This window comes from Phyllobates terribilis, unplaced genomic scaffold (assembly GCF_046119375.1).
Source record: "Phyllobates terribilis strain yellow unplaced genomic scaffold, ASM4611937v1 Scaffold_2__4_contigs__length_985480577, whole genome shotgun sequence".
In the NCBI taxonomy this organism is placed as follows: domain Eukaryota; kingdom Metazoa; phylum Chordata; class Amphibia; order Anura; family Dendrobatidae; genus Phyllobates; species Phyllobates terribilis.
The window spans coordinates 135,949,102-135,974,290 of record NW_027362762.1 but is presented as its reverse complement, the minus strand read 5'-3'; the positions used below and the strand labels follow the sequence as shown (position 1 = coordinate 135,974,290).

General features: G+C 43.7%; 1 protein-coding gene across 1 annotated transcript in view; it reads left to right on the top strand.

Annotated features, from left to right (window-relative positions):
• GPD1 (glycerol-3-phosphate dehydrogenase 1) overlaps positions 1-22,802 on the top strand; it is a 59,596-nt gene extending 36,794 nt beyond the window's left edge. The window contains exons 6-8 of the mRNA XM_073662822.1: positions 10,045-10,278; positions 12,029-12,135; positions 21,268-22,802. Coding sequence (XP_073518923.1) covers positions 10,045-10,278; positions 12,029-12,135; positions 21,268-21,364 — 438 coding nt within the window. The 3' untranslated portion in view covers positions 21,365-22,802. The remainder of the gene's footprint in view (positions 1-10,044; positions 10,279-12,028; positions 12,136-21,267) is intronic.
• The last annotated feature ends 2,387 nt before the right edge of the window (positions 22,803-25,189 follow it).

Genomic DNA, 25,189 nt, shown 5'->3' with positions numbered 1-25,189 from the left:
ATCACAGCTTCAGGAAGATGGCCGCGCACACCGGAAAGCCGCACACGCCGCTCACCGGTCCCCAGCCAAACACCGGCTGTGGCCCCGAGCCAGACACCGGTCCGCGGCATATCATCACTTTTGCTGCTGCTGCGGATTCCTGAAGGAGGGAAGGAACGGAGGGCCCTGCGATCCCACTCAGCCACCACCGCAACTATCAGGTAAACTCTACGTTCGGACCATAAGACGCACCCCCCATTTTCCTCCCAAATTATATAGTATTACCCAGTCAGTGATTCCATCATAGAAGGAAATTAGATTAGTCAGGCATGACTTGTTTGCTACAAACCCATGCTGGCTCTGGTTAATTATTATACTCTTATCCAAGTATAATTTGTTTAAAGATCTTTCCTGGTATAGAAGTAAGGCTTACTGGCCTATAATTTCCTGGCTTCATCTTCTTCCCTTTTTTTGAATATAGGAACAATATTTGCCCTTCTCCAATCTTCTGGGACTTCTGATCTCCAAGATTTTTCAATGATTCTGGCTAATGGTTCGCAATTTCATCTATCTCTTTCAGTATCCTATGATGTAATTCATCTCGACTAGTAGATTTAAATTAGTTACGTTTTGTCTCACCATCTGTTTATAGATGGCGTGGATTCTTTTATTCCTTTGATAGCTGATCAGTTGATGTTACATTTGCTTTCTTAGAGAACACAGATGCAAAATAGGAATTTAGAAGTTCGGATTTCAAAACAGCATTTTTGACCACTTCACTTTTTTCCTCCTGCAAAAATCCTATAGCATCTTTGACCTTTTTCTTTTGACATACCCCCAAAATCATTTTTTTATTGCTTTTGGTCTACCTGGGAGCTTCAATTCATTACTGGCTTTAGCTCTGCTAACGCTTTCACTGCAGACAGCATTATATTCTTTTTTAGATATTCCCTCCGCTTTCCATTTGCTATACATTTCTTTCTTCCTTTTTTAGCATGTGTTTAAGTTCTGTTTTCATCCATCCTGGTCTCTTTAAATGCTGCCAATTCTTACTACTTTTTGGGATTGTTACAGTTGTGCAGTGAAAATTTAATGTAGCAAAATTTCCCATCCTTCTTGGACATTTCTGTCCTTAGAACATCCAGCCATTCGACCTTTTCTTACCCTTTTTCTGAGCCGATTAAAATTTGCCTTTCTGAAGTCCAAACTTAAGGTCTGAGTCCTCACAGGTCTTCCTCCTCTTGTAATCCAAAATTCGAGGATAGCATGATTGCTGCCTCCTAAATTCCCAGCCACCTTTACTTCCTCAACCATTTCCTCCCTGTTGGTAAGAATTCAGTCCAAGATGGCAGATCCTCTTGTTCTCTCTTCTTCCTTTTGAAAGATCAAGTTGTCCGCGAGAGAAGAGAAGAATTTTCTGGACTCATTACTTTTTCCTGAGAGAGATTCTCTCAAATATCTGGATAGTTAAAATCTCCCATGATCACTGTCACTTATTTGAGAACAAAGACATCTGATGTAAAAAGAGTTCATCCATGTCTTCTGTCTGTTCCGGTGGCCTATAGCAAACACCTACAATAGTGTCCTTTCTGTTCTTCTCTCCTTGTATTCTTACCAAAACTGTTTCTACAGAACTCCCAGTCTCTGAAGCTTGGATCTCAGTGGAGATATACGCTTTCCTAACATACAATGCAACACCTACCCCCCTCATTTTAAGCCTGTTTCTTATAAATAACTTGTAGACTTGAAGGTTTGTATTCCAATCATGTGTATCATCCCACCACGTTTCAGTGATGCCTATGACATCATATCTCTCTTCCTGTGTTAGCAGCTCCAATTCTCTTTGTTTGTTTCCCATGCTCTATGCATTTGTATAGACACATTTTAGTTTGTAGTTGGTTTCTCTTGCTCCTCTATATTCATTCAGAATTTGTTGTCTTTGTTCTTTCCATTTCTAATTCAAAAGAATTCATTAGCTGAATACTTTTTCCTGGCCATGTATTTCCCATCCAACATTGCTCTAGTTTAAAGCTCTCCTGATGAGTGTAGCAAGGCGTCTACCAAATATGTGTTTTCCTGTTTTCGTAAGCTGGAACCCATCTCTAGGGAGGAGTCTATCATACAAGTAATTCACTCCATGGTCAAGAAATCCAGAATGTTGCTGACTGCACCATCGACATACCCAGTTGTTCACCTGTAGAATACTATTCAATCTCTTTGTTCCATATCCATCCACTGGGAGGATAGATGAGAAGAAGATCTGAGATAACACTTCATTCACTTTCCGGCCTAGGTCTTCAAAGCCTCTGTATATAGTTTCCAGGTCCTTTTTTTTGCTGTCATTTGTTCCCATGTGTATTAGTAGGCATGGGTAGTAATCTGTGGGACTCAGTAGTCTTGATACCCTATCGGACACCTCTTTGATTTGAGCACCTGGAAGACAGAACACTTCTCGTGAGGTGATGTTCGCTCTGCAGACAGTGGCTTCTGTTCATCTTGGTAGGAAATCCCTCACAATCACCGCTCTCATTTTCTTCTTCATCACAGCACTTCTTTTTCTCCCTTCAAGAGGCTTCTGATTTCTTACTGGAGTGTTCTTTGTGGGCAAAGCACTTTTTTTTATGTACATCTTCGTAGTTGTCCTGTGTGAGACCCTGGTAGCGGTTCTACAGCATTATGGGTGCTGACTGCCACCTCATCCTCTTGCTTTTTTGGGTCACATGTTTCCCTTTCTCTTCTTCTGCAGGTACATTGAAAGATGCTTTTCTTTGAACATTCTGAATAGTTATTTCTGTCATTAGCTTCTGCAGGAACACTGAAAAGTTTTTCTCTTGCAACATTCTGGAAATCCTCATCTTCTTTTTATGAGCTCCAGTGTAGCTATTCTCTCCTGAAGACATTGCACCTTTTCCTCTAACAAAGTCACAAGCTTGCATTTCTGGCACTTAAAGTTTTTCTTTTCCTCTGGCAACTCTGTAAACATATAGCACACATTGCAGCTCACCATATGGGTAATCTCCTTCATCTTTAACAAAATGAATTGCTGTTGAACTGTGGTAAAGATTTCCTTCAAGCAGCTCGATCCAGCTACACCCAGAGATCTTCAGACTTGCGGCGACTCTTCACTCTTCCCAGAATGCACCGGAATTATGTAAATTACTTCCCTTGAGCTGCAATTCCACAGAATAATGAAAAGTGATTGATACAGACCTCTTCAGAATACGATAAGAGCTAAAAAACCCAAACAAAAATTAGTACACATTAAAACTGAACACAGAAAGCCAGAATATAAACTGTTCTAGTGCATAGCAGACTGCAGAAAGAGTTAACTCCCCCCATACACCTTAGAGTAATGTTGGCTGAACCTGCTAATATTGATGGGTATGGCCGACTGTCTAATCTGTATAGGGACCAGAGACAACTTTGTTGGGGTAGTTAAGGATTCAGCATGTCTGACTTTGGACTGCTGATACTTTTGTCCTCTCTGACCAAGGGCGTACATAGGAATCATGGGGCCCCATAGCAGAAGTTCTAATTGCCCCCCCCTCCTGGGCACACCCCCCCCCCCCCCCCAAAAAAAAAAAATGTAAACCTCACAACTTTCCAGCCTTTACATAGTAATTTTCTTCCTGCTGAAGTCCTAGATTCCTTTTTCTTTGCCTCATAAAGTGTGATGCCAACAAAAGTGTCCCTCAAACACCGTATGATACCCCCATGGTGAATTCCTCCACATGCGCAGTATAATGACCCTACTGTACCTCCCCTCAACTGCCCTGGCAAAGTATGGTGACCCCAACACAGTATGATCCTCCAACTGTGACCCCCCCCCCACACAGCCCTCCATGCCGTATAATGGGCCTATATACAGTATAATGGCCAGCACAAACCTTCACACTCTACATAGTATAATGCACTCGCCATGGTCCTCCACACAGTATATTGCACTCCCCATGGTCCTCCGCACAGTATATTGCACTCCTCGTGGTCCTGTATGCAGTATAATGTAGCCCCCCATAAGGTAAAAATGCGGCCCCCACCATAGGATAAAAATGCAGCCCCTACCATAGGGTAAAAATGCAGCCCCAGTCCTCCAGTATTATCAGTACTCACTGATTTGAAAATAAATATATACTTACTGCTCCTCGTTCCCTGCTGCTTCAGTCTCTGCAGCGCGTCTCTGTCATCACCTCAGCAGCTGCCAGCTCCACTGTCTGACAGTGTGGCGCGTCATCATGCCGCTGCGTCAGACGCAGAGGAGGAATGATGAGAGAGGGAGTGTCACATGACACAGAGAAATATAGGTTTACAACACAGGACCCAGCCTGCCTCCTCATCCTTCACATATGCAAACATGCGCACACACACAGTACGCAGACATGCACACCTGCGCACACACACAGTACGCAGACATGCACACACACAGTACGCAGACATGCACACCTGCGCACACACACACACAGAGTACGCAGACATGCACACCTGCGCACACACACAGTACGCAGACATGCACACCTGCACACACAGTACGCAGACATGCACACCTGCACACACACAGTACGCAGACATGCACACCTGCGCACACACACACACACAGAGTACGCAGACATGCACACCTGCACACACAGTACGCAGACATGCACACCTGCACACACACAGTACGCAGACATGCACACCTGCACACACACAGTACGCAGACATGCACACCTGCACACACACAGTACGCAGACATGCACACCTGCACACACACAGTACGCAGACATGCACACCTGCACACACACAGTACGCAGACATGCACACCTGCACACACACAGTACGCAGACATGCACACCTGCACACACACAGTACGCAGACATGCACACCTGCACACACACAGTACGCAGACATGCACGCACACGGTAAGCAAACATACACACACATGCACATGGTACACAGATATGCACACATACAATAAGCAGACACGTGCATGCAGACACACATACATATTTGAACACCTTCTTAAAAACACATAAAACAGACATAAATATATACACACAGTCATACACATACACACAGAATTATTTTTATTATGGGGTTTGGGGAAGCTGGCGACAAGCCTCACTCACCTGCCCCGGCCTGTGTCCCATCCAGCTCCTCAGGCATGTGTCAGTGCAGTGCTGCTGGCGTGTCACAGACATGGTCCTGCACCATCAGGGGGGCCCGGGCCGTCGGGGCCTGGGCCGCTTCCACAGCATTTGTGTAGGACCTCTGGCGCTGCTTGATTGCCGACACTTCACCTGACATGGCCGTGCCCAGTGCGATGTGCCACTGTGTCTGGTAGTAATGACGCGGCAGGGGCGATGCACACAGCCACGCAGTGCACGGCCATGTCAGGTGAAATGCCGGCAATCAAGCAGCACTAGAGGTCCTACACAAATGCTGTGGAAGCGGCCCGGTTCCCAACGGCAAGTGAGCCCCTCTGATGGTCCAGGGTCCCGGTACCTGCCTGGGTGCTGACGCCGGCCCTGCATATGTGAATATATGGATGTACCCACAGATAAATACATGGGCATCACATACACATATGTACACAAATACATAGACATGACATATTACACACTTCTATACAAACATATTAGACCTTCTATATTTATAACCACACATTGCACATGGACTTACCCTCTTTGTAGATGGCTGCACATGATGCAGGTTCTTCCATCTTCTCTATAATGTAGCCTCCCCTCTTCATTGGGCCCGACTGCAGAGCTTTCTTGGTGTAATTGCAGGGCAGGAGGGGGAGAGCAGAGCAGGGGAGGGGGCAGGGAGAGCAATGTCCATACTGTAAGGTGGCTCTGTGCTCAGCTGGTGGGCGGAGCCTCCACTCCTTCACTGCACTGCAGCTGGGGAGTCATCCTCTGCTGCCCAGGATGCACAAGTTTTACAGAGTGGATTTCATCTCCCGACTCCTGGGCCCTGATGGCTCACGGGCCCCATAGCGGCTGCGTGGTCTGCCTCTATGGACCATACGCCATTGTCTCTGACATAATCAGCCGTCAGACATGTTTAGCAGCACCTCTCTTAGAGAAGGCAGGAGCACTCAGTCAAGCGCTCCTATGTATTGGACAGGTAGCCAAACGATCATTCGAAGCATCGTTCGACTGACAGCCATCTCCTGTGTATGACAGGCTTTCCAGTCATATCAATCAGTGAGCTGGTCTGAGTACAATCTGCTCTTCTGAATTATTCAAGTAATCAAATTTAAAGGGAATCTGTCACCACTTTGGAGTTATCAGACCTCTACTATGGCCATACAGGGTATAGAAAAGTAAATCTATGCATAACTGTATGGCGCATAGCAGAGGTTTGATTGCAGAGAAAAGTGCTTCAATCAATTCTATCTTGTACAGGCTTGACGTCCGGAGGATGCCAAGCAATCCCCGCTTATCTGCTTATTAGGTATGTATAGATTTACTTTTCTTTACCCTGTATGCCCATAGTAGAAGTCTGATAACTCCAAAGTGGTGACAAATTCCCTTTAAAGTGAAACTTTCTTTTACAAATAATTGAGTTTAAAAGATCATTCAGAAGAGAAAAATAAGACGAGCACACTGACTGATTTGACGGTTATCTCGTTCTGGTGTCTACTATGTACTTTTATACATAGATGCTGTAGAAACCAAACGAGTCAGTATCTTACTGCAAAAATTATTTTTAGCCAAAAAATAAATGCCTGTAAGAAAAAAAATATATGTATATATATATATATATATATATATATATATATATATATATATATATATATATATATATATATATATATATACACAGTACAGACCAAAAGTTTGGACACACCTTCTGATTTTTCTGTATTTTCATGACTATGAAAATTGTACATTCACACTGAAGGCATCAAAACTATGAATTAACACATGTGGAATTATATACTAAACAAAAAAGTGTGAAACAACTGAAAATATGTCTTATATTCTAGGTTCTTCAATGTAGCCACCTTTTGCTTTGATGACTGCTTTGCACACTCTTGGCATTCTCTTGAATGTACAATTTTCATAGTCATGAAAATACAGAACAATCTTTAAATGAGAAGGTGTGTTCAAACTTTTGGTCTGTACTGTATGTGGATTTGGCACCACTGGGGTCTCCAGGATTGTAACTGCATTCACCGCTCTTAGATCTTGCATCATCCTGAAAGTATCCGGTTCTCCTCTTGCAGTTTTCTTCTTCACTGGAAACAATGGAGTATTAGCAGGAGACACACAGGGAATTAATGCTCCTTTCTTGAGTAATTCTTGGATCTGGGCATATAATGACACTTCTTTGGCTGCTTTCAGTGGGTACTGTGGGAGCCTGGGAATCCGTGCACCTTCTTTCAGGAAAACTTGGACTGGCGGGACAGGCAGCCGGCCTATATCATCAGGACCTTGAGACTAGAGTTCAGGTGGTATGACGTCAAGATAATGCTGTGGTATGGCGGTTGTCGCAAATTGGATGACTCACAATGGGAGGGCATTTACCTTCGTGTGTTCCTTTAATGATAATGGAGTAGAGACATCTAGATGCATTCCATTCTCATCATATGATATCTGAGCATTTACCTTCTGGAGTAGATCTGCTCCCAACAAATTAAGCGGGCAGGTGTCTGAAACGAGCAATCTGGCCAGCAGCTTCTCTTCTTTCTATAACATTCATGGAAATGTTATAGATGGTGGCCCAATTCTAACGCATCAGGTATTCTAGAATATGTATGCGGCCGACCGGGCGCGACTAATCAGCGAAGCAGTGTTTAAATGGGTTGTGCACTACTTTAAATTAACCCCCCAATGTATCCCCCCCCCTGGAGCCCCTAATGAATTTTGTAATTACGTCATGTAGTCAATACTGCTTGTGACAACATCGCTGATGACGCACAGCCAGCTCGTAATTCCCCCGGCTGCAGCTGGCTCTTGCTTCCGCTTACATCACGACTATTTGCGGCTGCAGCCAGGAGTCTCCTGTTCCGAACCGTGTTAGTGAGGACCAGGGAGCGGAGCTGCCTGTGTGGGTACTTCCGCTGCGAGCAGCCGGGAGATGACCGGCTAGCGCCGGTCATCTCCCGGCTGCATCGCCGCTGACCTCCATGCGGCTACTGTCGGGAGATCAGCGGCTAGGGCCGCTGATCTCCTGACGGCAAGTGTGAAGGGAGGACCGGGGAGCAAGGCCGCTGGTCGGGGTACTTCTGCTGCGAGCAGCCCGGAGATGACCGGCTAGCACCGGTCATCTCCCGGCTGCATCACCGCTGATCTCCCGACGGTGGTCTGCGTGTTTCAAATCCGGCGCAAATTCGCGGCTGGGCTGCGCCAGTCGCTGATTGGTCGCGGCCGGGCGGGTGCGATCAATCAGCGATGTGTGTTTCAAATACGACGCCAAGTCGCGGCCGGACTGCGCTCGTTGCTGATTGGTCACGGCCGGCGGCCGCCACCAATCAGGACAGCGGTGTTTTAAATTTCGCACCAATCAGAGAACCGTGTTAGTGAGGACCGTGGAGCGACGCTGCCTGTGCGGGTACTTCCAGCTGCATCGCCGCTGACCTCCATGCGGCTACCGTCGGGAGATCAGCGGCTAGGGTCTCTGATCTCCCGACGGCAAGTGTGAAGGGAGGACCGGGGAGCGGCGCCGCCTAGGCCGCCAGTCGGGGTACTTCTGCTGCGAGCAGCCGGGAGATGACCAGCTAGTGCCGGTCATCTCCACATCCCCAATTATTAGAGGGTGTTCACACTTACGCAATCACATTATTTTAGTTTTGTTTTTTATATTTTCCCCCTCAAATTGATTTTGGCTTCTTTCTCAATGGATTTGTATAGATTGATTGACATTAACAGTGGAAAAAGCTCTGAAATGATTCTTCTTGGTGTGATTATTATTTTTTTTTAAATTATTACAAAAACCTGGTATTTTAATAGGGGTGTGTAGACTTTTTATATTCACTGGACATTTATATGTACAGGTTGCTCTTGTTATCTGAGTGCAGACGCAGGAAGGACTGCAGCATTCAGTGTCTATGTACAGGTGCAGTCGAGCGTCCCTGATTTCATTCTATGTGAAATAAAAGGACAGATAGGAAGTTTTGTAAATGCTCAAGAAGTGTGAACGATGTAATTATTGTTTCATTTGTACTTTATTTAATGCAATTTCATTAGCAGAAATCCCTGCTACTATAGTTTTTAGTTTTATAACATTACCATCTGCTTTAATCAGGCTCATTATAATAATGAAAGAACATTCTGCTCTGCTGCGCAATGTATTGGTTAGGACAGTGAGCAGCTGTATACGTATCCAGATAGAAATTAAGTGGTGTTCTAATAGGCTGCATTGAGTAGACTTGGACTGAGAGGACCACTTCCAAGCTGTTGATATAACATAGTTGTTTTTTGTTTTGTTTTTTTCGCAATCTTCTGTTACTGTTATGTTTCGCCATTGACAGATGTTTGTATTCTGTTTTTACCCATTTTGTACTTCCTTGTTCTGTACCACGTCTGATCGGCAGACATCCAGCCATAACTAGAACATCGTTTTAGAGCCACATTCAGACCTGACATATTGGACATAGGACAAAATGCCAATCAATATGTCCATGCTATGACCACCCTAGAGGAAATTCACATTTAATAGCACTAACCATTTTCCGTATATCATGTTGTCACTCCTTGTAACTACATTAATTTTGACACTATGGTTGGATCTCGTGGACTATGATTGGTAACTTATATTTCGACATCCATGTCCATGATCAGAAATCCAGTTCAACATTTTTTCCACTTGGCAGAAGTCCGGTTGGGACTGCCTTCCCGGGCTTTCTGTCTGCCAGCTCTTCAATGTCACACCCCTGCCTAGACTAGTCCACTAACTGGGCAAGTTCCATGGCACCGATCACCACCACCTATGCCCTGGAGGAGTTCAATCTGCATGGCTCCTCTTGAGAGCCACTTATGTAATCTAAGACCACCACTTGCTCATCGATATTCCCATGGAAGTTATGGTTTGTGCGAACTGCTATTGGAGACATAACTAATAATTATTTTACTCTCTTGTCAGAACATTGTCGCAGTTGGCGCCGGCTTCTGTGATGGACTTGGTTTTGGAGATAACACAAAAGCTGCTGTTATCCGCCTGGGGTTAATGGAGATGATTGCCTTTTCCAAACTGTTTTGTGCTGGACCGGTTACATCTGCCACTTTCCTGGAGAGCTGCGGCGTGGCCGATCTCATCACCACGTGTTATGGGGGCAGGAATAGGAAAGTTGGTGAAGCATTTGCCCGGACTGGCAAGGTAAGAACATGTGGATTCCTTCATGTTAGAATTCGTAGATGGCCCCTCACCGGTTTAATACAAAGATGCCTCCACATATCTAGTTTGGTTAAAGTATTTTACTCCCATACTAAAATGTATTAGATAAATGCAACCAGGAAAAGACAAATAAAATGTTCAAATACATGTATTAGTAATAATTATTCCGTATCTGCATATTTGGATAGATTAAAGAGGTCGTTCACTAAATTTATATTGATAACTTATCCTTTTACTGGGTGACTGCGGCTCCACACTGTTTAAAGGGAACCCAAGAGTGGGCACTTTTTGCACTTTTTATTCCCACTGCTCCATGAGTATTCCATATATATATATTTTTTTATATATTTTTTTTTTAAATACTGACACAGTTTCAGAGATATGGGCCTTTTAATTTAGTGCTAATTTTATTGATCTTTTAGAAAGGGGGCGTAGCTCGCAGAATTCTCCGGGGGGGCGTGTTTTGGGCTGCTCTGCATAAGTAACCCCTTGTAAAGACCGAAAAAGTTAACACTAAATAAAAAGGCCCAGATCTCTGGAACCATATGGCGGATTTAAAAAAATAAATAAATAAAAGGCCTATTTAAGGGAGCAGTGGGAATAAAATTGGATAAACTTGCCACTTTTGGCCTGGTGATGGGTCCTTTTTTAAATGGCCCATAGATTGACAGCTGGGTGGGACGGGGGGACGGGGGGTTGGGAATTGCCTTCTGATGTGAAGCTGGGGTAAAGTAGTTTGTGGAAATAGTTTGCATCTTGGCAATTGAGGAATTTGGAGTTGTCTTGCCTTTTACAATTAGGGCTAGTATTGGGGTTGGGTGGGAGTAATATGTTGTGAGTCTAGGGAAGGTTTGGCATCTGAAGAATATGGAGCAGCATTTTGGGGTGGGACAAGCGCTTTCTTTTTTTTTTTTCTTTTTTTTTTTTTTTTCTTTTGGGTATCCAAGGCAGTAATTTCAGAATGTGCCCCACCATCCTTGTTACCCGAAAACCCAGGGTCTGAACCAATTTGGTTATATAAAGGAACACTGGATCCCTCTCCATCATTGGTAATGGTAGTACTCATGCTGCTGCCAATCATGCAGAAAAGTGAGACTTAAAGGGGTACTCCTATCTCCAAGATCCTATCTCAATATGTAGTAGGTAATAATGATAACAATAATAATATTAGCAAATACCTGCAATCGGAAATATCGTATAGTTCTTCTGATTCACTATGTCGCTTACCCTATGTGCAGGGCATTGCAGTAGCTTAGGTAGCCAGAGTTACAACCACTAACCGCTGTCACTATATAAATGGTTGTAACAGTGGCTACCTAAGCTACTGCAATGGCTTGCACATAGGGTAAGCGATATAGTGAATTAAAAGAACTATACTACGTTGGAGGTATTTCCTAATATTATTATCACACCTACTACATATTGGGATAGGATCTTGGAGATGGGAATACCCTATTAAATTACGAGAGTGCTTAGCCTGCAGCTTTATATGTAACTTTCTGCACTTCATTAACTAACTAAACATTGCAGGAACAAGCATATCCTGTGACATGGCTATCATGGGAGCAATGTGGCTGTCAGTATGTTAGCACAGTTATGGGGCTTCTTTTTTTTTCAAATTCTTAGTTTCTGTTATTTTAAAAGTAGTTTAATTTCTGTTCATGATCATCCGCTATTTATATGTTACCCACAGGAAGAAAATACCTAAGCAATTTATTTTTTTCTATTTCAGTCTATAGAGCAACTGGAGATAGAAATGCTGAATGGACAAAAACTGCAGGGACCACAGACCTCAGCCGAGCTCAACCACATCCTCAAGAGCAAGAACATGGTAGAGAAGTAAGTACATGGTAGACATGAGGACATTGTTCCCTGATAGTAATGGTTTACTGTGTAATGGTTTGCTACATATATCTACTAAGAACACCGCTTCGATAGTTACTGGACAGACTTTACATATTCTCTAGTGGAAAGGAAAGCTTATAGTGAACCTGTCACGTGAAAAAATGCTATTAACCTGCAGATGTGGGGTTAATCTACAGGTTAATATCATTCTGAATCTACAGTTAAAGCTCCACTGCCGGGAGGAAATTAACTTTATTTCTCTGGCAGCATTTGTCATGGAGGCGACGCCGGTGCGAGTTCAGTCACCGCTTTGAGTATAGAGAGCGGCGGCTGTAACCGCACCTCCGGCACTGACTGACAGCTCACTCATCATTAGACCTGGCTGTCAGTCAGTGCCAGGGTCACAGTTACAGACGCCACTCTATGTACTGAAGCTGCACCAGTGACCTCCTAGTACGTGCTGATATCAGAGAGCTCTTTAGTCCCATTCTTTCACACACATTAGTAAATACATGGTGGCTTAGTGGTTAGCACTGGAGTCCTGAGTTCAAATTCCATTAAGACCAACATCTGCAAGAAGTTTGTATGTTCTTCCCGTGTTTGCGTGGATTTCCTCCTGGTTCTCTGTTTTGTTTTGTTTTTCCCGCACTCCAAAGAGCTACTGATAGGGAATCTAGATTGTGAGCTCCAATGGGGACAATGATGATGGCTCCCTCTTTAACCCCATCGGCACCCTGAGATCTTGACTATGTGGTCTTGATGTTTGCCATGGCAATTCATAGTCCAATACTGGCCTTAAGTCTTCCAGCTATAGAGGCCTGTTCAGAAGTTAGAAACATTTAGGTGGTAAAAATATATATGTTTTTCATTCCTGTCATGTCACTCTGGATTAACTCCTGAAAAGCACCTGAAGGGTTAATAAACTACCTGAAAGACATTTTGAATATGTTGAGGGGCGCTGTTTTTAAAATGGTATCACTTTTGGGGTTTTCCAATATATAGGACCCCCAAAGTCATTTCAAAAGTGAATAGGTCCCTAAAAAAATTAAGTTTTGTAAATTTCCTTGAAAAATATGACAAATTACTGCTACATTTTTAAACCTCCTAAGATGTTAACAAAATAAAACAACATTTTACAAATGGTGCTGATGCAATGCAGACATGAGGGAAATGTTATTTATTAATGTTTTTGTGTGCTATGACTATCTGGATAAAAGGGATAACATTCAAAGTTTGAAAATTGCTAATTTTTTCAAAATTTGTCACATTTCTGATGGTGGTAAATTTAGTTGATAGGTTTTGTGTTTATTTTTAAAAAATATCATAAAGTATAATGTGTCACGAAAAAAGAATCTCAAAATCCATGGGATATGTTGAAGCTGCCACGGGGTTACCGCAACAGGGTGGAGCCAGAAGATCACAGCGTCTGAGGGCTCCTACTCTAGCTCCAAGAAGAAGCACTTCTCCTTCTTCATTTTAAGACATGTTTTTTTTTGGCAGAGCAGGGGTTAAACGGCCATGTGCTCACAACTGAGCTCAGTTAGCCACTTCTTTTCCCTTTATAATCTGGGCTCTGCTTTTAGTCCTTGTCAGAGCTAGCTTTTGCTGCATGGCTAACGGAGGGAGGGGAGTTATTATGAGAAGGAGAGTTGAAGGGATTATCAGAGACTGTTGTGTGGTTTGTACGCATGGTAATTCCTTATCCTTCTCTATTTTGGTTTATTCCCCTACCTTCACACCCTGGTGCTTCCCTCTGTTATATGTGAGTGAATATTTTGTGTGCCTGGAGTTTTCTGTTTACTCCTGTCTGTGTAGCCTTGTTGGGTGGGTGTTCTACGGTGCACAGTAGCGCCCCCTTCCCTGGGTGGGGGAGGAGAACAGACGGAGGGCTAACTCAGGAGTTAGGGAGAGGGCGGAGGGTCCCGGCATCCTCTCCTTCAGAGGTATCCTGGGGAATAGGGTGAGCTAGGGCTCCCCCTAGTGTTTAGGGACAGGGTAGGGGCTTCTGTTCCCTGGTCACCAACCAACCGTGCGGTGACAGAAGCATTCCAGAGTTATTACTACATAAAGTGACACATGTCAGATCTTAAAAAAAAATTTGGTCTGGTCATTAAGGAGTTAAGCTTCATTTAAAGTAACTACGGACACCTTGCTGTCCGGGTCTGTTACATGTCTACCCCCTTGACATTCATTTATTACATAACACTATATAATCATGTCTGTTCTGGTAATTTGTCATCTTCAGCACATATATATGACTCGCCCAGGGGGATGGGGATTACTCGGGTACCCAGGCCTTTAGCCTGGCCTTGGGGATGTCGCGGTGGTCAGCTCCCGGGCCCGTACCCTGGGGTCACTCTTTAAAAAGGCGTTAATAGTTGTTTATTTTATAAAAGTTTGTGACGCCACCTGTGGTTTCTGGTGAGATTCACCAGCGCTGCTCAGTCCACTGAGGCCGATGATAAGGCAGCTCGATGGTATAGCTCCCCACAGGTGGAGCTAGGCCTCAGGGCAGTGTACGGAAAGGGCAATGCAGGCCAGGCGAGACCCAGCCGGGTCAGAGCAAGAACAGGGACAGACACGATAGTCACTTCAGTACCTTTTACTGATGGAAATTCAGGCACGTCCCGGAGCACTGTAGGGTGAAGGGTGCATGTCAGGATCCTCCCCGATGAGCGGTTTAGGGCCTCCTGTTTCTTGCCTCTGCGTAGTAAGTTTCTGACCTGCCTGGAGCTAGGCCTAACTTTGACCTTGTGGTAGGGCCTTTTCTTGGAGTACACGTTCCTCAGCTTGCGGGGCCTATGTGTCTCCCTTTTCTGTTACGTATCAGCCCTTTAGCGATCCCAGGACTTGTCGTTCTCCAGGGATTCCGGTTATATCTTACTGGGTCATAGAGATCCCGGTAAACTTCGGACCCGGTGTCCGGTAAATGCTTCGGGGTGAGCAAGTTAAGCTCCTCTGCCCCCTATGTACTAACTCTCCACTCGCCTTCGGTCTACTCGGGCCCTCACTAGGCTACTCACACTAACGGCAGCTTGCTGCGCTTCACCGATCTTATGGCGCCGGCACAGCTAAAGCTCACTTCTCTGAGCTACACGGAGTCTTGATCTGGATAAGCTCCACTGCAGGATAGCAATTGCAGGAGCTGGAACAGGCTTTTGTCCTCTGAGGTAACTCTTCTCAGACTGTACTGGACTCACTGCTAAACCAGAATAGACTAACTGCTGCCTGGCTCCACCTTCCCCATTTATCTATCCCTAACGGGCTCCCTCTGCTGGTCTGAGGTGGAAGGTGGAGATGTGTGAAGGGTTATGGGGCCCTCTTGTGGAGGAATCCATCAATGCACTCTTCCAGGATCAGTGATACCAAGCGCATCTGGGCGTCGCATATACCCTCTTCCATCCATTACTGGATATAATAACAATAATTGTTACATATGTGCCGTCTGAACAATTTTATAGCAGCACATTACCAGATGATGAAAAGTAAATCAGCCGCTGTCGCTCACACATTATCACGTCTACAGCGGGCACAGCACGCTCTGTTTTCCTCTCGGGGGCACAGAGATCTCTGATGACTGGTTTTAAATTTGGTCACAGCAGGGATGAAAATTTATATCTCCTATAATCTATTGTTTGATCTGTAGTGGGTGTTAATTTGATGCTGTGAATGTATTAATACGGCTGCCTCTAAATCTGTGGTAGCCGTGCACTTTCCACTCTTCCTGCCATTGAACATCTCCTACTCTGTGCGGCCCTATTAGCAAAACTTTCATTTAATGAGTCCTCTCGTCGTGTACCCAGCTCAAAGTCAAAAGAAACATTCCTCATTGTGCGGCATCTTAGCGTTGTGTGACATAGGAGTCCTTATTCGGGAACTTCCAAGCTTTTCTTGCTCCCAAGTTCTTTTTGCCGATACTTTTTGTAATATAAAGAATAGAGAATTGAACAAGTTTCACATTTTTTAAATGGCTTTCATTTCTTTCTTATATTAGTGGAATTTTTCTTTCTATGATTTTTCTCTGCTTTTAATAATAAACTCTGAGTAAATAGTTAATGCAAATAAAATCTAGCATCTTTGTAATGCACGCCAATATCTTATAATTAGCTTATTTTTTATTTTGTATTTTTTTCCCATATTCATACACTGCAGAGTAAGGGTATGTTCATATTTTGTGTTTTTCTCCTTTCTTTCCACAAAAAAAACAAACGCATCATTTTATTGTCCCAGCAAAGATTTCTGAAATCTCATGCACACATTGCTTTTTTTTAATGTTTTTGCAGTTTCAAATCTGCAGCATGTAAATTCTTTCAGTGTTGTTTTGCAGCGTTTTTCACCCATTCTAATGATTGGGGAAAAGACGCATCAAAAACACAAGTAAAAAAAAAACAACGCACTTTATGCAGGGTTATTCCTGACAAGAAACACATGTTTCTAACAGATATGTTAGTATGATACACTTAATGTGTGCACATGCCCTCATGTCCCTCGAAACATAGGAAGGTTAACTTCAGTTCAGAGCTTTGGTATTCTAAAACGACTGTGTTTATAAGGTTAATCTTAAATCCAATCAAAGTTTTTATCCCCTTAGTCTATTGCGATCATATTATATAGCACTGTGTACTTACAATTGCTCACTTTGCCTTTCTACCCAGATAATTCTTCTTTTCTCTGCTCGATGTAGAAACAGGAAGTGTTGTTTCCCTGCAGAAATCATTCCCCTCTTTAACTTGTGCCCCCGCTGCTCCGTCCCCCTGCCAGGGACTTTTGCTGTGACTTATGATTCATACAGGGAAAATTGATCTCCTTTTTCTACATAGAACTTAGGAGGATTCAGCTGGTCAGGTTTTTAATCATGTGAAGTCATAGACGTAATGGAGAACAGAAGAATTAGCTGAGTAAAAAGGCAAAATGAGAAATTAAATGTATTACATGGCTATTCACGTTCCAATAATACTAATCATCTGGATGTGCATACCATAATCTTTTGCATTTGTCGTATATATATACTTTTAGCTGCATCAGGTATTGGGTGGTCTTGCACAAGCCATTCCAAAGAACGATCTCGGAGTATGAATTGATATCTGTAATAACCACTCATGTTCCATGATCTATTCCTGTATTGTACATGTTAGGTCTGCACCTATAAAACCATATTTTACATGCTGGCCCATCCCTGTCTAAATTATCAAATAATACGGTCCTCATTAGGACAGACAGTGGGGGTTGTTCAAGCAATTAATTGAGAAATGGTGAGGCTATCTCTCAGGTGTTACATGACTGCCATTATGAAGTATTTTTGACAGTAACACTGTACTACAACCCATGAGCAGACCCGTACGGTTTGGCTAGGTAATGGTGTGCCTATAAGATTGGATTGATTGCTTCCTTTGATTATACAAATGGTAAAAAGGAATTAAAAGGCATATTTTTCCATTTCTGTGCAAGAGTTTTTTTTTCACTTCTTTTTTGAGATACTGGTTATCTCATCACTTGTGTGGGTGTTTTGATTTGTGGCACTATTGTAGCACCCCGAGGGCTCGGCTGCTACAGGGGTATTGCACCTCGAACCAGAGGTGTGGTATTCCACTCCCGGGTAAGGATGGAGTGTGGACCAGGACTCGGTAAGCTGCATGCACCACACACACCCCATTTCCGAGGGACAGCTCAACGGTGCTCCAACTAGACAGAAGTGCAGGCACGACAGCATCTGTCCCTGGCTGAAGTGGGGCGGGGGGTGGAATACCCAGTGGTGTAGGAGCAGATAGGGGTGGGTCTCTGGGCATAGATAGGAGCCCATTGGTTGCTAGTCACCTGGGCTTGGGTGTTACAAGGAGGTATATAAGGTGGGCACCATCTTAGGACAGGAGTCAGTTCAGTCAGGAGGAGCTCAGCCAGAGAGGGCTGACAGGGAGCTGTGGCTCAGTCTGGGCCCAGCTCCAGAGGCAGGCCTGGAGTGGAGGCCAGAAACAGCAGAAAGAGAGAGGAGAAGGAAAGGAAAGTAAGAAAGGAACTGTAACAGAGGAGAAAGGAAGCAAGGAACACAGAGAGAGGCCCAGAGACACAAGGACAGAAGGAACCCCATATGCCCAGGAGATACAGGGTGAAGGGTTGGCAGAACAGGGTACCGGAACCCAAATTGGTAGAGGCAACAGATTCCTCAGCCAAAGACCGGAGGTTGTTACCACATCTTGGTGCGACCCCTCACTACATCCACCAGGAAGGCATACCATATAGGGTCAGGGACGCAGAGATCAGCGTGCCCAGAGAAGGCCCGAGGGAGCTGGACAAAGGTGGGTCACTGGTGGGGACGGCCAGAGAAAGGAAAGGAAGGGAGCCCTGTGCCACGCTCTGGAATTGCCTGGGAGTTGGTCGAGTCCCTTGCCTGGTGAACGCAGCACGGCTCAGGCAGTCCCTCATGTGCACAAGTGACCAGAATAACAACCGTGAGTAAAGCTTTGGAAACTGCAATTACAAGTCTCTGTGTTTCATCGCCACACCAGCACCATCAGTACTGGGACACTCACACCATCACTCCCATCATCCACATTAGCTGCCCTGAGGCAATACTTCTCCCGTGGGGAGTTATCCCATACTCGGCTGCGCAAACAACATCAGCCTCAGCGGTCTGCAGCGCAGCGGCGGTCCCCACTGACCGCAATCCACGGGTGGCGTAGTCGGACATTATTACATTAAGACTGCCACTGGTTTGACCGCCCTGGGCACGGACCGGGTCACCGCCACAGAGAACTACAACCCCCAGCATCCCAGCGATCCGGCTCCGGGTATCCCCCTGCACAGCACAGGCCCAGGGGGCGCGTCACTATTATTGCACTTTAAGTCTATCAGTTTTTAATAATATACCAATAAAGGTTACATTTTATACATTGCACGAATTGCTATACGTTGTTTCACATTATATTTTGCACTATATCTGTACCCCCGCTTTATCTATCCATTTATACTCTTCAGATGACGCTCCTTATGAGTTTCCTAGCACCCACTGGGGATTCTCAAACGAGACGTCATCAGCTGGCCGGTGCTGTGGTCTCTGTTGCAGCTGCCCCCCCGCCCCCATCACCACACCCGGGACGACCCTTCCAGGAGCTGGGCTGTTCTCTGCTATACTAAGCATGCACTGGTTATCAATACCAACACCTGCTCAGTATGCTGTCACTGCTCGCCGCTGTGTTACTTTCACTGCGTACTGATGCTGTGCTTCTTTGTTGGCTTTATAGAGCAGTGACGAGCTGGAAGGAGAGCGCTCTCTTACTGGCTCAAAACTGACAGTGTGCTCTCTTGCTACCCTAAGTCTAAGGCCATGTTCACACGTTCAGTATTTGGTCAGTAATTTACATCAGTATTTGTAAGCCAAAACCAGGAGTGGGTGATAGAAACCCGTCACCACTTCTGTATTTATTATACTTTCCCTCTGATTGTTCCACTCCTGGTTTTGGCTTACCAATACTGATGTAAAATACTGAACGTGGCTGTCATGCAAGGTGTGGGAAAGACTTAGTGCAACACAAAGGGAAGAGGGAAAGGAAACCCAGACTCTAGGGAAAGGGGGGAGTGGAGACCTCCTGGCTGATTGGAATATCACCCTGTCTCCCTTAACATCCCTATATTGGTTCTTCACCAATCGCCACACGCATTCCTTGCCCTGTCTTTCCCTGGCGTTTGGCTAAGGCTAGGGAAGGGAGGAGATGAGCACTAGTCGATCCCCACTAACACGAAAGACAACAAGGGGGGACAAACAAAGGGGACTTGCCTAGCTTTAGACGACTCCAGACAACTGCACAAACGTCCTCCACACCAGAGAGGAAGAAGTACTGCTCTTGCTCAAGTCTTCACAAGGAGTAATGAATATCGCCTGCACCTCACTCTGGAACACAGCAGGTATTTATACACCCAGGCCAGGGTGTTAATTAGCCAGAGGAAGGTAGCCACTGGGTCCTAGAGACAGCCTCTAAGAAGGTGTCTGCAATGGCAAACGTAGAGATCTCCTGCAACCAACTGCAGGGCGACTCTGTCACTTCTGACACACCCGTGACCGTGGCCTTATTGTAACTTTTACTTGTGTTGGTGGTGGGGAACAGTTTCTAAAATGGCGCATGAACAGTCTACACAGTCTTGTAAGCATACCCTTTTCTATAGATTCACAGGACTATTTCAATATGAGGCCACGGCCCCACTATCAGTATTCGGTCAGTATTTTTTCTCAGGAGTGGGTGATAAATGTAGAATTGGTGACTTGTTTCTATTATACCTTTTCTCTGATTGTTCCTCACCTCCCGCTCCTGAGAAAAAATACTGACCAAATACTGATAGTGATTTATAAGTATTATCAGCCCATGATATCTTCTAGAGATGAGCAATTTGATTTCTAGCTGCCCTGGTCTGGCGTCCAGTCTGGTTCTCTATGACAGCCATTCTTCACTTCTGTGCCTGGCATCCTGGGCACCTCTTGATCTTACTAGACCCAACGTCATGATTTCACAAGGCCTAGTAAAGCACCAGAAAGCGCCCAGGATTCAGTGCACAGACATTAATACTGGCTGTCATGAAGGAATCAAATTGCTCCTCTTTTTTGCAGTTAGAAACTCTGTTGCATTTTTTTTAACTGCGCAGTCAGATGGCCGTATAAATCGGACAGAGATCGGACCACAATGCATGGACTGGCTGGTCTCTCCTGACTCGGGCGTGATGGCTTCATTCTAGGCAGCTGTCACACTCCGGCTGGGAGAGCCGTCGGCCAGTCCAATCTCGGTCCGATTTATACAGCCGTCTGACTTCTCCCTTACTTGGAACTGTCAGCAAGATGTTTTAGTTGCTGATAACATCTGCTTTGTCCAGAACACCAAAAACGGGCTCATGAAATAAGAAAATAATGACTTATATTGCAAAATTTATTTATTTTTTTATTTTATTTTTTTTATTGTAGCTATTTTAAAAAGTTTCCCCAATAGTACAGCATCACTTTAATAAAAGAACATAGTTGAAAAAATAATAATGCACATTTTAAACATGCATCTCTGTTCAATTTCTCATTATCTTATGCAGCCAGGCATGAAAAATAAGGACTTGTTAACTAGACCTCTGAAATAATTCTCTTTTGTCTCGCAGGTTTCCGCTCTTCACTGCTGTATATCAGATCTGTTATGAGGGAAAACCAGTGACAGAATTCATAACCTGCCTGCAGAACCATCCCGAGCACATGTAATGTAACCGGGGATCTCCGCACTACAATCCCGCCACATCATGGGTCCTCCTGTAATAAACACAAATCCACGTGTTCTACATATGTATGATGTCTGTCTACACTGTACATGGACATATCACTAACTGACTTCTTGATTATTAGTATTAACCCCATTACCTGCAATTTTAGAGATTAGCTACTGTATATTGGTGCTCATAGCCAGAAGCATTCATTAATGCAGACATGGCCAGATTGGACTCATTCACCCCTAGACATGTTTGCTCTGGAGAATTTTAAGGTATGTTCCCAAAGGGAATTTTTTTTTTTTTAAATGGGAAAAAAAATATTACTCTATAATCTACATGGATGCCATTTTATAAGGAATGAAAACTTGAAATGGTTATCAGGTCATAGGCAAACTTCTAACAGCAGAGGAAATAGGGTTCTGAAGGCAAGCGCAACAAAAAGGGTTATTTTCATTATATGGCATGAGCATACCCTAAAGATCTTTTAGATGTGGCAGATTTTTTTTTTTTTTTTTTACTCTTGTCCCATTCATCTGATAGGGGTTTGCAGAACTTGCTGCACTTGTTTCAGAAACAATCCCATTTAGATGTATGGAACAGAATTTCGGTTTGAGGAATTTGCCACATGTGAACTTATTCTAAGTGTAAGACCACATGGTGTGGCCGATGCCCATGGCTGAACCCCCCCCAACTCTCCCACAGAGTCCACACAATTGTGCGGGTATATCACATTGCCTTTGAATATCGCAGCTGGGCAGTGTCATGCATCAGCCAAACTATTGCCTGACTCTAATTGTCCTGTCTAAAGTGAAACAAGGTTTAGTTCTTCAGTTTGTAATTGGCTAAATTAATCTGTCATCATGTTTTTCTATGTAATCTGAGAGCAGCATGATGTAGTGGCTGAGACCCTGATTTCAGGGATGTGTCACTTACTAGGCTGTGTGTTGCTGTTTCAATAACCATCAGTGTTTTATCAGCAGAAGATTATCACTACAGGACTAGGTGTCTCGTGCCTCTTAGTCAACTGCTTTGTGTAACCCTCACCCCTACCACTGATTTAGCAGCTTTCTGTGGACGCTGTACATTAACAGAAAGCTGCCAATCAGTGGTGTGGGCAGGGTTACACAGGGCTCAGCATTCTGAGCACTACTCGATCTACAGCAGAGAATGCTGTGATTGTATCAAAATGACAGCAAGTGACACATAACTGGAATTGGGGTCTTAGCGCCTACATCATGCTACTGTCAAATTTCATAGCAGAACCCTGGTAACAGATTCCCTTTTAACAAGTTCTAGCAGGATATATTACAACTTGTGAATATTTTACCAACTATTCATTGTTTTAATTGTTAAAATACTTTTTCTTTCCCAGGATGTAATCTGTGCATAAACATTGTATTTTGATTGAAATAAAAACTGATAAACACCAATAATAGCCTCGTATGGACTTTTCTTGATATACTGATGTAAATATTTTTATACCCAAAAATGACAAAAGTATTCTCGTAGTGATACCTTTTATTGGCTAACCAGAAAAAATATATATGCAAGCTTTCAGAGCACAGAGACTCCTTCTTCAGGCACTATTACAAATTAATTGATAAGACAAAAGCACAACCCTGTAAGTGATGTTACAGCAAGATATTTGTTCATGAGGTGATGCCTCCTAATAAGCCAAGGAAATCAAATTAGGGTTTTTCCTTCTAAATGGAGAGGCTGTGGGAATGTTTAATTATCTGGAGTCCGTCTGGTGGAGGTATGAATTATATCCATGTAGTGAGTCCTAAATCCAGGTGTTAAATTGAGTCCTATTGTCAAGGAATTGAACATTCTTATTAGTTTGAATTCCAAAATTTTTCTCTGTCGTCCTTAAAATGACCTTTTAGTATTAAGACTTTTAGAACTGTCATACAGTATCCCGGGCCAGAGAAATTGTTTTCCCACCGGCGTGTCCAGCTCATTCTTAATTGTCTCTGTGTAAATTCACTTTTGGTCACATCGCAAAAAAAATAAACCATCACATAGGTCAATGTCCTGAAATTTTTTTTTTTTTTTTTGCAAATTTCCGAAATTTTTTTCACTACCTAAATAAAAAAACAAAACTATATACGTTTTATACATCTGCGTATTCTTACCATTGCACTTTTTTTTGCTGTTTCAACGCTCTTGGAATTTTTTTCCCGTTTTCCAGTGCATCATATGATAAAATTAATGATGCCATTCCAAAGAACAACTCGTCCCGCAAAAAAAAACGAGCCCTCCATACAGCTATTTGGACGGAAAAATAAACCATGTATGGCTCTTGGACAAAGGAGAGGAAAAAAAGTAAAAAAAAAAATCGCCATGGGTGAAGGAGTTAAAGCTATCGATTATCTTGCATTTAAAACTTATCGAAAGATAAGGCCACCTTAAGCTAGGCCCCCCCTTTATCTGTTCACACGGGAGGTTCTGAACTCTATATCAGACAATCAGAGCCCTGACCGCTATAGAAACATATTACAATATTAATCCGCACGGAATGTTGGACCTAATTTAAGTGTAAAAGCGATTTACAGAGCGACACTTCTACGTTTTGCTATGATCTGTTACAGTTCATAAAAAGGCAAAAGTCATCATGTTTGGTAGCGTTGCAAATAATTGCATTTAGTAATTTCAGCTTTTATATCTATATGTAATTTAATGCTTTTGGTTTCAACACTTGCACATGTAATGTCACAGTAGACGACTTTCTAAATCTTGTCAGTCCGCAGTACCGGAACCCTATTGATCTTTAAAAGCTCCCGCATAAATTGCTTTCCATCACAGACTCTGTACATCATACATATGTAAACTAGGACTGCGCCGCTCCAGTGAGCTAGAGAATTAATTTCTTACTTGCCTTTTCCATCACCAAGTTCTAGCAACTTGTGTCTAGTGTAACGTATATTCTACCGCCTGTGCTCTGCAAAAGTCTCACCACAGGCCAACAATCAGATAAAAATTGTAAACTGATACTGCGGCAAATGTACTCAGTGGCAAAAAGTGCCTAGTCAGCAGGTGCTGGAAACTTGGGGATAAATTCAGGATAGGGAATTACTGTTCCACTTGTCAATATGGCAGATCCTGAACTAGCACAAATCGACAAGTCCCAAAATTGTACTAGGATCAAGTAGATGATGATGATCATCACACCCTGTGCGCGGAGAGCAGGCAGCTTTTTATGAATTCAGGTTATGGTCGACATTCCCCTTTGATCACTTGAAGTCGTAAACCCGTCATCGAATTTGGAGCAGTGTGTGTGAAGCCTTATATTCTCACCACTAGAAATTGCAGCTTTGACTATTTTATTTCTAGGGTTGTAATAAATGGCCGTGGACCCTTATTAGTCCAGCAGCGTGTAGGCGTCTGCCGTAAAGGCTATAATTGTGTAGTTTATATCACTGTAGAGCACCTGGGATGATTCTTGGGATTTTCTCGCCTGTGACGACCTGTGCTTCAATAAAGCTCTGCAGGGGGGGGGGGTCGTCCTATCAAATAATCCCTGCCAGAGAGATCATGTAAAAGGCTAAAAATGCCACCAATGTAACTGGGAATTACTGATTTCTACTTTATCCAATTCATCAGGGAATAAATGAAGTGTATGTCGCACATGGCAGAGAAGAGCAGGCTCAGGCTATACGATGAGATCTAAAATGTATCAGCCGTATTCGTCTATTTCAGTCATGCATATATGACTCTGCTGCGTTTCAGAGAAGAATATATTGTACTTTAAGCCGCACGGTTGACTAGTTGGAGAGGTGGGTGCCCAGTGGCTTCTCCTTGCTTGCTGCCAGTTACTGAC